Source organism: Zerene cesonia, chromosome 20, assembly GCF_012273895.1.
Source record: "Zerene cesonia ecotype Mississippi chromosome 20, Zerene_cesonia_1.1, whole genome shotgun sequence".
Classification (NCBI taxonomy): domain Eukaryota; kingdom Metazoa; phylum Arthropoda; class Insecta; order Lepidoptera; family Pieridae; genus Zerene; species Zerene cesonia.
The window spans coordinates 10,472,106-10,486,010 of record NC_052121.1 but is presented as its reverse complement, the minus strand read 5'-3'; the positions used below and the strand labels follow the sequence as shown (position 1 = coordinate 10,486,010).

The window sequence follows — 13,905 nt, the reverse complement described above, 5'->3', positions numbered from 1 at the left end:
CGCCTCGTCAAGTTTCGACTTTCGAGTTTCTACGTAACTAATCTGACAATTGACATTTCTGGAATCTGGATTTTGATTTGTGAAATCTGATAACAACAAATTCTCTGTGTACTATTAAAATTATTGAATACAGGCAGCAAGTATCTAAAGCACTTTAAAATGTCCAGTGTATCAAAGAGAAGAAAAGAAGGCACTAGAGCCAAGATCAAGGTAATAAATAGAGGTCAAGTACGTCGTGGCGGGTGACCGATGTACATAAAAAATGTTTTGTTTCCAAAATTGATTTCATACCGTACAACAATGATCATGAGAAAATTTACATTAATTGAACTTAGTTATATATCTCAAATTTATTTGAATGTTTCGAGATAATTAAAACAGTGCCGAGTGCAACGTTATTTAACATGTGGTATTCAAAGTCACGTAGAGTACATTCGTGACCTAAACATTATCATTTATCATGTAAAATTGGTTTTATACGTATGAGTCAATAAATATGATAAATATAATTTAGTAGTTATTATTTTTTTAGTGTTTAGTTGCTACTTAAATGATGTATCGGAATTCTAGCTTATTAAATGTGTAATATAGTTATATTCCAACATCGTACAAAAATAATAATTTTTATTATATTTGCAGAGTATGGGTGATCACAGGGAGTTCTTAAAGAGAATTTCGAAAACATTATACTATGGACAATTGCCGACTTTGCCCTGCTTGAGCCTTCCAGTTACTGGTGTGTACTTACTACCTTATAACAAATAAGTAATAGGTAGGTAGACATAAGTTTGCAATTGTTTACCATTCCTTTGAATGAATAGTACCTAGCACCTAGCATGGCTTGGTATTATTGGTTTATTAAATATTAAATGATATGAATATTGAGTAAAAAAGGAGTTATTTTAAAAAAGAAACACTAAAAGTATTTCCCGTATATAATTTTTGTCACAGTTTGCTATGATTTCAGAGATATCTTGTGAGGTATGGTCGATGGCGCAGCGTGGTCACTCGGTGCGGCGCCTGCACGCAGACCGCGCGGCCGCCATCGCGCGCTCCGCCTGCGTGTCGCCGTGCGCTCTTGTGCTCGCCATTCTCTACCTTGAGAGGCTAAAACGCTGCAATCCTAACTACCTCGCCGCAACACCCCCAGCTGATCTCTTCCTTGTCTCATTGGTAAGCTTTACTTTCTATTTTATTAAGAATTTATTAACTCACATGCCTCAATCCAATACATCTTACTTTTAGAAATGTTTATCAAGTCAATAAAAATTAACACAAACTCAATATAATAATATACTTAATTTTTTATTATCAATATTGTTTATACACAGTAACAAGATAACAAAAAGTAAATGCTTCATATAACTCAAACTAATAATAACTACAAAATATAGAGCATTTTTAAAAGTTATTCGGAACAACAATAAAAACTAAAAGATATACACATACATTTCAGTATATTTCAAACTAAAACAGTTATTGATTCAAAAATACTTTTTTGTCATAGCACCGATTTACCATTTACTATGATTGGGTTGGAAAGCAGTTACAATTTAACTTGTTTATAAACATTTCAGATGGTAAGCAATAAGTTTCTCCAAGACGATGGTGAGGAAGATGAAGTGATATGTTCGGAGTGGGCTGCCTCGGGCGGCCTGGACTTGCAGCAGCTGAAGAAACTTGAAGCAGAATTCCTGAACGCTATTGTGAGTTGTCGTATGACCACTTGATAAACATAAAAACATTTAAAGACAGAGATTTTAGTAGAGTTTTTGTGCTGTTATGGATTGAAATAAGGGTTGGGAGCAGAAACTTGAATGTTTTTGTTTGTCTTTTGGTTAAAAATCACTACTAATATTATAAATGTGAAAGTAACTCTATCTGTATGTATCTTCAAACCTAAACAACTAAACCTGAGGAATTTGCTACATGTATAGTTTGAAATACGATATAACATAGTTTTTAACACGAAAATGCCACAGACCGACAACTATGCAGGGAAAACCCTGAGACTTTCTCTTCCTTTGTCTACGCAGGCAAAACTGCGTGCGGAAAGCTAGAAAAAACCTAATTAATGAAATAAATAAAAAATGAAATTAAAAAACCTGATTACAATAAAATAAACAAAAATATCGAAGACTAGCTGCGCCCCGCGGTTTCACCCGCGTATCTCTGTATCCCGTAGGAATATCGGGATAAAAAAGGATATGTTATTCCAGTTCTCCAGCTATGTACGTACCAAATGTCATTGCAATCGGTTCAGTAGTTTTTGCGTAAAAGAGCAACAAACACACACACATCCTTACAAACTTTCGCATTTATAATATTAGTAGGATTATTAGGATGTCGGGAAATATAGAGATATTGCAAAAGCTCGAACTGAAATTTACTCAAGTACGAAACTTGTGAAGCAGCGCGTGTAACTGATGGACTTAACACATATATACCTGTATACACATTAGACTCTAACTGTATCACAAAGCACAAAATAATTTTTTGACAGTTTGCAATCTAGCAAGTTGTAAGTTAAACCAAAATATTTAACAATTTCAGGATTGGAATGTGTACATCAGTGAAAAGTCCTTCGAATCGGGCCTCTCGTGGCTGGAGCGGCAGGTGGCAATGAAGCAAGGCCACCTGCGCGGCTACTTCACGTACTCGGACCTGGTGGCCAGCTACGACCCCGCGCTGCTCCGCGAGCTGCTCCGCTCCGTGTCGGCGGCCTGCTTCGCGCTCACGCTCAGCTACGTCACCAGCTTCATGACCCTCGTCACCTCCACGCTGGTGATCTCGCACGCCTGGCTCCCCACGCTGCAGTACATCGCCGCGAGGGGCTCGCTCTCCACCGCCCTCGACGCCAGCCTACGCTCCCAGCCTCAGCTCCTCACCAACACCACCATCGATCTCAATACAGACTTCATACCGGAGGACTCCATTAATATAGACGCCCTGAGGTGTTGCGAAAAATGGCAGAAATATCAAGACAATTTGCAGGATAAGAAGACTTGGTACAATGGGGCTCGATCGGACGATTTGAAACTGTTTGAGTCCTGGTGGTCGAAGACGTCTGTTCTGAATTGGTTGTATCAGAGTTCACTAATCAATCCGATGCAGAAATGGTTGGAAAAGATCAATGAATATGCAGATTTAATAAAGAACAAAATAGAGAGCGAGAAATCAAATGACCATTGCAATAGTTTTATGCGGATGACAGACAGACAGCATTGCATTCAACAGAGGCTCAATTTTAGTAAATTAAGTTTATTTGCCGCTTCCGTTTCGGATCGGTGAATATTGTGTAGTTGATGCTCAAAGTGTCCTCTCTCCTTTATCTTACACTGTATTTAAAAATGTTAAAAAAATGGATGTTTCCACTAAACTTTAACCAATAATAAATTGTAACAAAATTCTTAATAAACACTTCGTCGTAACCACGAGAAGTTAAATACGAGGGCAACTGAAATAAAACAGTTTCCTTATTTTACTAGAAACTTCGATCTTTGTAATGAAAACAAAAATAGCGCTAACTTTTCTATGTATTATATTTTTACATCATAATATGTTTTCATATAATAAATTCTAAAACCCTATGTTGATATTTTATTAAAACATTTGCACCTCCCTAGTTATAAAGATCAAATAACCACACCAATTTAGTTAATTTCATTTGTCCATTAAGACGTTATTCCGAAATTATGCTATCATCTCGTCACAAACAAACCATGGATGCATTTGCTTAAACATAACTTTTAATCTGTTAAACGCCAGAGGGCTGGTTTTGAAATCACTGCGATTTACAATACCAATTGCTTAGGTAGATATTTAACTTTTTCAAATGCCCTATTAATTATAAAGTCTATTCATTACTTATGAATCAAAATAAATCAGTTTATTAAAAAATTAATCTGATCCAAGTCTGTTGAGCAGCTTTTTGAGTTTAAATCAAAGAGATTCGAAAACGTTTTGTATGCGACATAGAACTGTGCTAATGCGGACAAATGTGGAACACAAATTTCTTTCTTTCAAAAGAAAAAGGAGTCAATAATTTGTTGCCATGTGCATAATTGCTTTTAGATAGAAACTACAGAAAATGGACAGATATTATATTATTCTATACCAGGTAATGGTAACCAATAAATGCATTTAGTCGTCAGGTATGGGTTACAATAAAATATTTAATTAAATTGATAGATTTATTACAAAAATAAAGTACTTGTCAAAAATCGTTTACAAACATTGAGCAATAAGTTAAGTTTGAAATTGTCTAGATAACTTACATTGTATATTTAAATGCATAATCACCTTGAAAAGCGTTATCACATGTGTTATAAAAGTTATACATATGTGATTTTTTGTTTTATATTACATAGGTAGTAAAGGTTATATACATACAATTGTATACTTAAAATACCTTAATATTACTTAAAAGTTATAATACGTTCATGATTGAGTACATTTCTTAGAACATAATACAAGTTAAAAAATAATAAAAAGTGCACAAGTAGCGACCCGCATAAAACAAATTGTAAAACAAAGATTCAGTTGGATCGAAAATACTAAACGGTACAATTTAAATCTATAAACCTATTCTTAACTACTAAGATTCACACGATAAATATAAATACATTTGAAGATCATTGATATTTCCGATCGTACATCATAAAACATATAACTATCCAAAAAGGACCACTTAGCACCATGTCATTTCATCATAAAATCTATCAGTAACTTCCGCGGTCCATATGATATCACTGAAAAATAAAATGAATTTGATATTAATTAATCAGTCAAATCGTATCATATACTAAATATTATGTAATATTACACATATCATATGAAAGAGATTTAAATGAAATTATTTATGCTACGTAAACAGAATATAGTCGGAGACCGGCCACGCACCGAGGAGTCCTCGTAGAGGCCGGGGTGCAGGTAGAGGCGGCGGTTGAAGCCCCAGTTGTCGACGGAGCTGGTCTGCACGCGGAAGCGCGCGTGCAGTCGCTTGTCCACCAGCTTGAACAGCTTCTCCACGTGGCAGTCGTGCGCGCGCGCAGCGAACACCTCGCACAGCGCCTGGATGTACCACGAGCCCGCCGCCGGGTCGCGGTACGACACCGTGCCTGCGCGCATCATGTTTGTTCCACTTTCATTCAAATAGAGTATTCATTACAATTGTGTGATAATTTAATGATAACCGTTTAACCATTTTTGAAAAGCTCTATAATAAGATAAATAAGGACAAGACAAGACATTGGCTTACCAGGCAATGTGGAATGCGCAATAAGTATATCCGAGTACAGTCTGTCCCGCTCGGTGCCGGGCGAGCGGGGTGGAGCGGCGGCGAGAGCGCGCGCGTCGCTCACGGCGCCCCGCCCCGCGCCCGCTTCGCTTCGCTCCGCGTTCGCCTCGCTTCGCTCCGACCCAATCACGCGTCCGTCCCGCTCCGCTCCGCGCTCGCCATCGTCTTCGGGATTAGTGAAGTGAATGGGACCCTCTATGTAGTCTTTATTGGAGCCACTGCAAAACCACAACACCAATAAAATCATTTACAATATTAAGCGCATTTATTCTTTACTCAAAAAATCACAATAAAAGTATATTATTTCGTTTAATCATAAAATTTTTGCCTGCCATGCCTATTGGCATAGGCAATCCTCCAACAAGTACTTTCACTGAACTCAAAAAACACTGAAAAAAAACTAAAATTTAAACCTCTGTATGTTTGCTATCTCTAGGTGGTCCTATGTTGGCATCAGTGTTCCTCCACAATATACATGGATCAATCCTTTCTTTACCCCTGACAGTGTAAAAGCATCAGCAGGCAGCGCATCCGCAGATGCACTACCTCTGCGAATGTTCGCGAGCCAGCAGGCAGTGACTCACCGGCACAGCTGGAAGATGAACACCTTGGGTATCCCGTGCAGCGCCGGGAAGTTCTTATTGCTAAAGTGCTCGATGATCTCGTGGCTGGAGATGAGGCAGCCGTCCGAGCAGCGGATGTCCGTGTCGGAGGTGGCCGGGCGCTCGTAGCCGTGCGACGACACCACGATGAACACGCACTCCACGTTCACTATCACTTCCTTCAGGTACTTCAGCGTTTTCAGCGTTTCCTGTTCCAGATGTTTTCGTGCGAGTCATATGTAGCATTTCAGGGTAGTGGGAAGGCAAACAAGAAAGATATTACGCATGATGTAGTAATCCGTGATAGTATTCTGTCCACTACTTGATGAATCGTACATGAATAGCTGGTGAAACACCATATATTTAATCCCAATGTTTCCATGGAAGGATAAGAAGTAGGTAGCCTTTAAGTCATAAATATATATATGATAAGTGCATCAGCTCCCCAAAGTGAAAGCCGCATAAAATCAGTACAGAGGTTCCAGAGATTAGCCAGACGAAACTACATAGTTGTAAAAAATGTTTTAGTACATGTACCATGTAAAAATCCATATATATTTATTAAAAAGCGGTTATTTTAGGAGAAAAATAGACCTAGACGTTTCAAGTAAAAAAAATTAAACACTAAAAAGGAAATGTGAGGAGAAAATATGTAGTTACCTATTCAATTATATTTTAAATAATTATTGTTTTTATAATTATTTCATGCCATTATCTCTACTCATGATTTTAGGTCTAGAGATAAATGATAACTATATAAAACCACAACTTGCGATTTTTTATTTACCACACTTTTTGTACTAACAGATATTTCCGTGACCTATTTGATGAAAACCTACGTAATAAACATACGTAAAAGATACATAATCAAATGTATATATTTGTTTTATTTTAAATACCCTAAAAATGTTTAGTAATGTCTTAACGCTAAATGTGTAATATTAAAATATGTTGCTTTGCTCAAAAAATACCCCATTCAAATCTGTAACATAATTTTATAGATCTAAGTATACAGACACACAGATGGCAGAAAGATAATTTGTTTTATACTATGTAGTGATAAAAGCAAAATGCCTACTTACATCCAAAGTGAGATTGTTGTAGGAGAGCACTTTGAAGCCCATCTCGGGGAACAGATACTTGAGTTTCTGACAATCCACATCCACACCTTTCCGATACTCCTCTATATTGAATGCAAACTCAATATAGCTCAATACAACAAGAATACCGCGACTTCGACCGCGGGTGCGATACAACTTTATATCTAAAAGTAAATAGAGTTTTTTATGAATATTGAGAAGAAGGAGTAGAGTGCATTTTGGTTCAGATTGGTCCAGATTTAGAAAGATTGGACCGAGGTTGTAATAACATGTGTATGTATTGAAATTATTTTGATTCAATCTTATAGCACTTGATTATTAGTCTGAAAAATGTATAACATAATACATTAGAATAAAAATGAATAAACTCAATACAAGTTTTCAAGTGAATAAAAAAAATACTTTTATATAAAGTTATTCTTACCATCGCCATCTTCAAAGAATTTTGTGGACTTTTGAACCACATGATAATAAGGATCTGTACTTAAATAATTTGCCTCTGTGTTAATAATTGGCGCTTCATCTGAAATTGTATCTTCAACAAATATTATTTGTTACAATAATAAATTTTAATACAATAAATATACACGAAAGTTTAATTATGGAATAATTTACCAACTTTTATTATCATCAGGCCTTGTTTTTGTTTTTTTCTTCTCAGTGCTTATACTAACATAATTGTTATCATTTGGCACATCTGAAAATATTAAAGAAAGAAATAATAGAGATAGGAATTGTTATAATAGATAGGCTAGTTTCTCATATGTTAATTCCCATTTTCATTGTATGTTACTAAATTCCTCCAATACAGCAAAATCATTTTTTATTATTTTTTTTTTTGGTGTAGGTATATACACACTGGAGGTGTGAATAAGCTGCTAACTATTTTTATACTTGTTAGAGATATAGCAACACAATATTTGCAAAAATGTGTTGCGTCAAGAAGTTAAGTAATTTACAAAAAGGCTAAACATGCTAATATACATAAACTAGATACAAAAACAATTACATCGCATTGTGGTTGCCATGTTTGAATTTTTTTTGTCTATGTATGACATCATAATAAGTGATGTCATTATCTGTGGGTTTAAGATTAGGATAGGACAAACACAACAATGTTTTTAGTACTGTATAACATTGACAACTGACTTACTAGTACTTGGTACTGATACTTTTGTTCTCCTTGTATGTAAGGAGCTATTCGGGTCAAGTTCTCGCACAAGGTCCCAATAGCCAGCATCAGAGAGAACATCAAGTAAGTGTCCGAAGGCTTCTGGGCCACGTCTCGTTATGTCCATGTACAGCTCGCGCTTGCGAACTCTAGGATGCTTACTGGTATCCTAAGAATACAAAAAAATCTACCTCATTTTCATGTAAAAGAATATTAAGTTTTATATGCAATGCTTTTAATAGTCATTTTAATTGTGTGACACAAAGGATATAAGATGAATTGACCTCACCTTATAGGGTTCAATCATTTGCTCCGAAAATACACCTTTTTCGTATAGAGCTGTTACCATATGATCGAGATCTGTTTGTTCAACCAGGGGAACAAAATTGTTTTGTATTGCTCTTCGGTGTTTTTCTTCCATCGTAACACACAATTATTAATATTGATGTAATTAACAGTATTGTACCTAGTGTTTGAAAAGTCTAAAGGTTGAAAAATAGCTAGAATATTTAGCTAACAACAAGTTCCGTTATTATAACTTTATCCAACAAAAATATATTCAGTATTGATTATATGGTTTCGAACTGATTTAAAAGCTTTATAACTTAACAAAACAATTTGTTTGCTTTCAAATTCATTATATATAAAGAGCACAGATATAAAGTACTGTGTTCACCACCACATGACATTGACAAATAATAAACAAAAGGCAGTAAACATGGCAATTGACAAGAATATTGAGAGCTGACAAGTGATTGACATTATACCATAGACTACTTTTGTGATATGGAGCTCTAAAAGTTTAAAATTTTCCACTGACTGAGTGTCATCTCTAATCGTAGCGTCTGAACCGTTATATGTGGATATTGTTTTTTATTTATAATGAAGAAAATCCATAATAAAAAATATTTAAAAGAAGAAAAAAAACTAATATTTAAGAAATAAAAGAACATTTTTGAAAAACTTATACTGCGTATGTGATGGGTATGTATTTTGATAACGTACATGAATTGAAACGCGGAAAGCAATATAAAATAAATAAGTATAACATGTAAATTCGAGTGTGTTAACCCGACCCTTGCATTTATTATATTAGTTAAGATTAGTATGATTTACCACGTAGTTCGTTTTATAGCTATCAAAATTTATTTCTTAACCCGTACCCAATTCCTCAGAAATACTATATCGCGAATAAAAGGCTTCAATACCTTTGATTATTAATAATAATTGTATAATATGATATATAGGAAAAGCTCCGTAACTTACTATCTGTCAAGTGTCATTCACCAGTTACCACTCGATAGTCGATAATAAATAATCTATGGAAGCCATCTACCATATATAATACGTAATATTACATACTCTGTGATACATTTGATTTTTGAATGAATTCAGAATTGACAAATTCATTGGAGTGATAACTTGTGAGCGACTTGGCTCGATTAGTTTTTTTCGGATTTATTAAAATGGGATATTTGCAAGTTTACGTTATCACATTATGTGTAATTTTAAGTATTGCGTCTGGTTACGAACTTTCTGATGTAAAATCAGCGAAAATTGAGGTGAATATAAATAACATCAAACATATTATTTTTCACTTTGAGTTCCACAATCAACATTTGTAAGCCTTATATTTGTTTTTAGACTTGCAGAGGATGTTCATTAAATCGTCTACCTGAGGTTAAGAAGTTTGTTATGGAAGATGCGCCGTATTATGAGCGATTAGATGTGAAATTCATTACCGGTGCGCCCCCAGAACTGGTTCTGTTAGGTGATGGTGACATGGAACTTGAGCGCCTCCCACTTTCCAGCCTTAGTCGCAAAGAGTGTAATGATTTAGTTCAAAGCAAAGGGTTTGGTATAAAACCCAAAAATGAAGAATTTTAATATGTAATCCACATTCCTCAGAATTAATTCCATTAGTTTTAAGCTTGTCAAGTTTTGTGTACAAACTACGAAATACGTAATTAAATCCGGTTTTTATTGATTTTTCTTTTTATTATTAACACCAATAGTAGTTCAATTATTTGCATTAGCTATTATTTCGTTAATAAAGGAAAAGAGAACAAGCAAACAAAAGCTGCCATTAGCATGTTTATCTCTGGCAGATATTGTTTATCAAATTGCTCAAGGTTACAGACTAACGCAAACATAAAAATCGTCAGTCAATCAAACATTTGCATTTGTTTGAAATGCATGAGGCAGAGTACTGATTTTTAAAATCATTTGGAAGCTTTAAATTAATTTCCATATCTACTTTTACTGAGTTTATTTATTACTCTTGACAATCATTTTATCAACCTTCCTACTTTTCCATTCCGTGAATATCAAATGTCATAAACATGTCATATGGCTTCGATTCCTAAACTGGCAAAATAGGCCCATAACGATGATGTGGATGGTTACATTTACTGGTTGGAATTAAGGTGCACAAAAGATCTACCAAAATATGATATCTGTTTCTTTTTTGACCAGTGTAGAGGATATAGGCTTAACCCCTAATTGCTCCTAACATAAAATAACCTAGTAGTATCAAGGAGCAAATGATGAATCATCATTTAGACCTATAAACTGACTGTTTCTCCGGGAGGGACCGGAAGGAACATAGGTGGCACAAATGAAACACGTCTGAATTATAAAGATATATTGTCGGCGGCAGTGGCGGGTGTTCAGGTGAGCAGCGTGCAGTCGAGCTCCTCCTCGCGGCCCTCGGCCACGGCGCGCCGCAGCAGGCGCGCCACCACGTCCGCCAGCGCCTCGCGCCCGCCCTCGTCCAGCAGCGCCATGCATTGCTGGACAACAATACGCGACGATTCATTAAAACTTACAAACATGGACAATATATTAAAGTTTCATCATTTAACTCTCAATTATAGTTCGCATTTTTGAACGACGGCATGCCACACATACATCATCACACATTTATCACCACACATAAAAATGAAAGTTTGCTTTGCTGGAAGATAATGTGGAATCTTAGATGCATTTGGATAAATTAAATGAATTGGGACAAATATAACACTTTATTTAAATTTGTACATGTTTGTTATAAATTTAACCATGATTTTCTTATACAACACAATGAAAAATTAAACACGAGGTTCATGGCATGTGTGAATTGGAATATTAGTGATGAAATTACATTCGATTGTATTTTCTTGTGTTTGATTTTACGCGAGTATTAAGTAATAATAATAATATAATAATTAAATCGCGTTTAAAATCCGTTAAAAAGTTTTTAATTTCTAAATACATTAGATTGTCGCAGAAATTAATAAAAAAAGGGTTTGTCTAACATGTGCAAAGTATCAAAATATATTTAAAATAAAAATGTGCATACTGATAATTAAAACTCGAGTTTGAAATATAGAAAACACCTGGAAATTATGGTCTTCAAAAACAAGACACACATCCCTCTGTGATTAATATAATAATAATAAAAAATATTTATTGACATAAAATAAAGTAATTAAATCTTTTATACGACCCACTGACTACCGAACTAGTTGGGAACTGTGTTTCGGTTGTTGGTGGCTTCGCCCTTAAAACAATGTTACATTACATTTTATGTCTACTTAATGGAAAAGAAAAACGAAATAAATTTGTTCGTTGTTGTTAGAGTGGGCTATATGTTAGTGTGGGATGTTGAGTGGGCGCGCGCTTCTGTGTTTGTGTATACGTAATTTACGTGATAAAAAGTGATGAACAACGATCCAATTTTCGAGTGTACATTCGTATAGGTTTTGCAATATAAATAAAAGCTGAATCCAATTACAGAAAGAATAGATTTATTTTTAGGGCAAATTAAGTATAATTGGATCACTGGTTCATAGGCTGGAAAATTTACTGATAGTTAATTACTCTGAAATAGCTCACTATCAAGCAACATTCCAGCCATATCAGTCACAATACTAGCAAATTTAATATGACTACATGATTTATCAGCGAGATTAACTAATGAGATTGCGGAAAGTAAAAAAGCTTGTAGCGATCGTATCAATGATCTAATTTATTATCTGGACGATATAACGTCGTGGTGTGACTCTAGATATGATAAGATATTCTAAATTACAAATAGCGGTCAGAGGCTAGAGGCATATATTTTTAATGAAACTAAACCGTGTTTTCTGCAAGGTTACAGGTGACAGGTTGTTATTTCTAAACGAGTTGTTCTCCTCGGTCTATATCGGTTTGCTGGGGTATACTACATTTTTAAAGATTTTCCAATTTTTAACAATCGTCCCGTTCAAAGTGGGATAGAAACCAAGAAACCAAATAATTATTGTAAATTGATTGATTTGTGTAACATGACTTTTTTATTATATAGATAGATAGATATTGATAATAGGATAAAACATAGCAAAATATTAAAATGTATTGCGTTAATACACTAAATGTTAATATACTAATAAAGAGTAAAAATTTTGACTTTTATATAGGCATTTTACAGTGATCTCGAAAATATTTTGTATTCTGAATTATACAGCATAAGCATTAATCCGTGTTTATAAAACGTTTTTAAAATAATTGCAGTTGTAGGCACATAAAGATATTCCACATAGAAGCGGAGAAGGTGCGGCGCGGGGGTACCTGGTGGTGCGCGGGGTCGTGCGGCAGGCGCAGCAGCGCGCGCAGCGCCAGCTCGGCGTTGGCGCGCACGAGCGTGTTCTTCTCCTTGGTGCCGTTGACGAGCGCGGGCAGCAGCGCGCGCAGCAGCTCGGCGGGGCCGCCCGCCCGCAGCGCGCCGCCCAGCGCCGCCGCCGCGCGCGCCATCAGCTGCTTCACCTCGTTGCTGTTGTGGTTCATGCTCTGATGAACGCCAACAATTTTTCAATAAATACTTTAGTGCGTGTATTATTGCAAATATATCAATGAAATAACAAAACTCAAATCTCCTATTAGAGTTTGTTCTATTTTCATGTAAATGTTCTAAATTTTTTTTTATTCAATAAATTTGTCTTCATTAGTCATCCGCTACGTATACAGCAATACCGCTACGCAGTAAAGAGCGAGATTTCACAATCAAGAACAAACACTATCCGTGAGTAATTAAGGACAGATAGATATATTTCTATGCATTTTCCAGCATCCGAGACTCTTAACGTTTTGCAATACTGAATATGTGATAGTATATTCAATACAAAATAATTTTATGCATAATATTTCTTACATACTATTTTATTGTGGGAGTCGAGCACGCTTCGGCACGAATTGGGCCAGCTCGCACCGGGGAAGTACCACACCGCCACAGAAAACCGGCGTGAAATAGTGGCATGCCACTGTGTTTCGTACGGTAAGTGGGGGAGCCGGAGGCCTGTTTCCTTTTCCTCACCCGTCCTAGTCCATTCCTTCTTTCCAGTCGTTAATCCTTTCCTTTTCCCTTACCCCATAAAAGCGGGCAGCGCATTCACAGAGGTACTACCTTTGCGAATGTTTATGGGCGGTGGTGATCGCTTACCATCAGGCGAACCACCAGCTCAGCTGCCCGCTATGACATACATAAAAAAAAACACAGCTTTTCATCGTGGATACAGCTGGAGCGAAACGAGAAATAACCTTTATGGAATCAGTTAAGAGATTTGTACGAGTGTGCTAGCAAGCATTTCAAAGACAAATATTAAACGCATGAATTGTGATGTATCAGTATTTAAAAGTCAAATGGACTCACCCTAACGAATTGTGACATAATATTCTGCGGAATGGGCCTGTCCTGATCCAGCAGATACTTCATGA

General features: G+C 35.9%; 3 protein-coding genes across 4 annotated transcripts in view; 1 reads left to right on the top strand and 2 right to left on the bottom strand.

Moving 5' to 3' along the window:
- The first annotated feature begins 12 nt into the window (after window positions 1-12).
- LOC119834959 (protein CNPPD1) lies at window positions 13-3,590 on the top strand. Its single transcript, XM_038359521.1, has 5 exons — window positions 13-210; window positions 640-736; window positions 968-1,173; window positions 1,578-1,706; window positions 2,554-3,590. Exons 1-5 carry the CDS (start codon window positions 160-162, stop codon window positions 3,289-3,291), a joined length of 1,221 nt encoding a protein of 406 aa, XP_038215449.1. The 5' UTR covers window positions 13-159; the 3' UTR covers window positions 3,292-3,590.
- Window positions 3,591-4,165: 575 nt separating this feature from the next.
- On the bottom strand, window positions 4,166-8,867 carry LOC119834956 (caspase Dronc). 2 transcript variants are annotated; one of them, XM_038359516.1, is made up of 9 exons: window positions 8,462-8,867; window positions 8,155-8,341; window positions 7,621-7,698; window positions 7,426-7,536; window positions 6,984-7,165; window positions 5,884-6,110; window positions 5,261-5,517; window positions 4,903-5,120; window positions 4,166-4,751 (listed from the first exon to the last, which is right to left on the bottom strand). In XM_038359516.1, exons 1-9 carry the CDS (start codon window positions 8,591-8,593, stop codon window positions 4,749-4,751), a joined length of 1,395 nt encoding a protein of 464 aa, XP_038215444.1. In that variant the 5' UTR covers window positions 8,594-8,867; the 3' UTR covers window positions 4,166-4,748. The 2 variants fall into 2 exon arrangements, with proteins under 2 accessions (XP_038215444.1, XP_038215445.1); XM_038359517.1 differs by having other exon boundaries at window positions 7,426-7,524.
- A 1,932-nt stretch (window positions 8,868-10,799) lies between these two features.
- Window positions 10,800-13,905, bottom strand: part of LOC119834899 (eIF-2-alpha kinase activator GCN1) — a 22,193-nt gene continuing 19,087 nt past the window's right edge. Inside the window, exons 35-37 of the mRNA XM_038359418.1 lie at window positions 13,841-13,897; window positions 12,763-12,981; window positions 10,800-10,964 (exon numbers count right to left, since the gene is read on the bottom strand). Coding sequence (XP_038215346.1) covers window positions 10,842-10,964; window positions 12,763-12,981; window positions 13,841-13,897 — 399 coding nt within the window. The 3' untranslated portion in view covers window positions 10,800-10,841. The remainder of the gene's footprint in view (window positions 10,965-12,762; window positions 12,982-13,840; window positions 13,898-13,905) is intronic.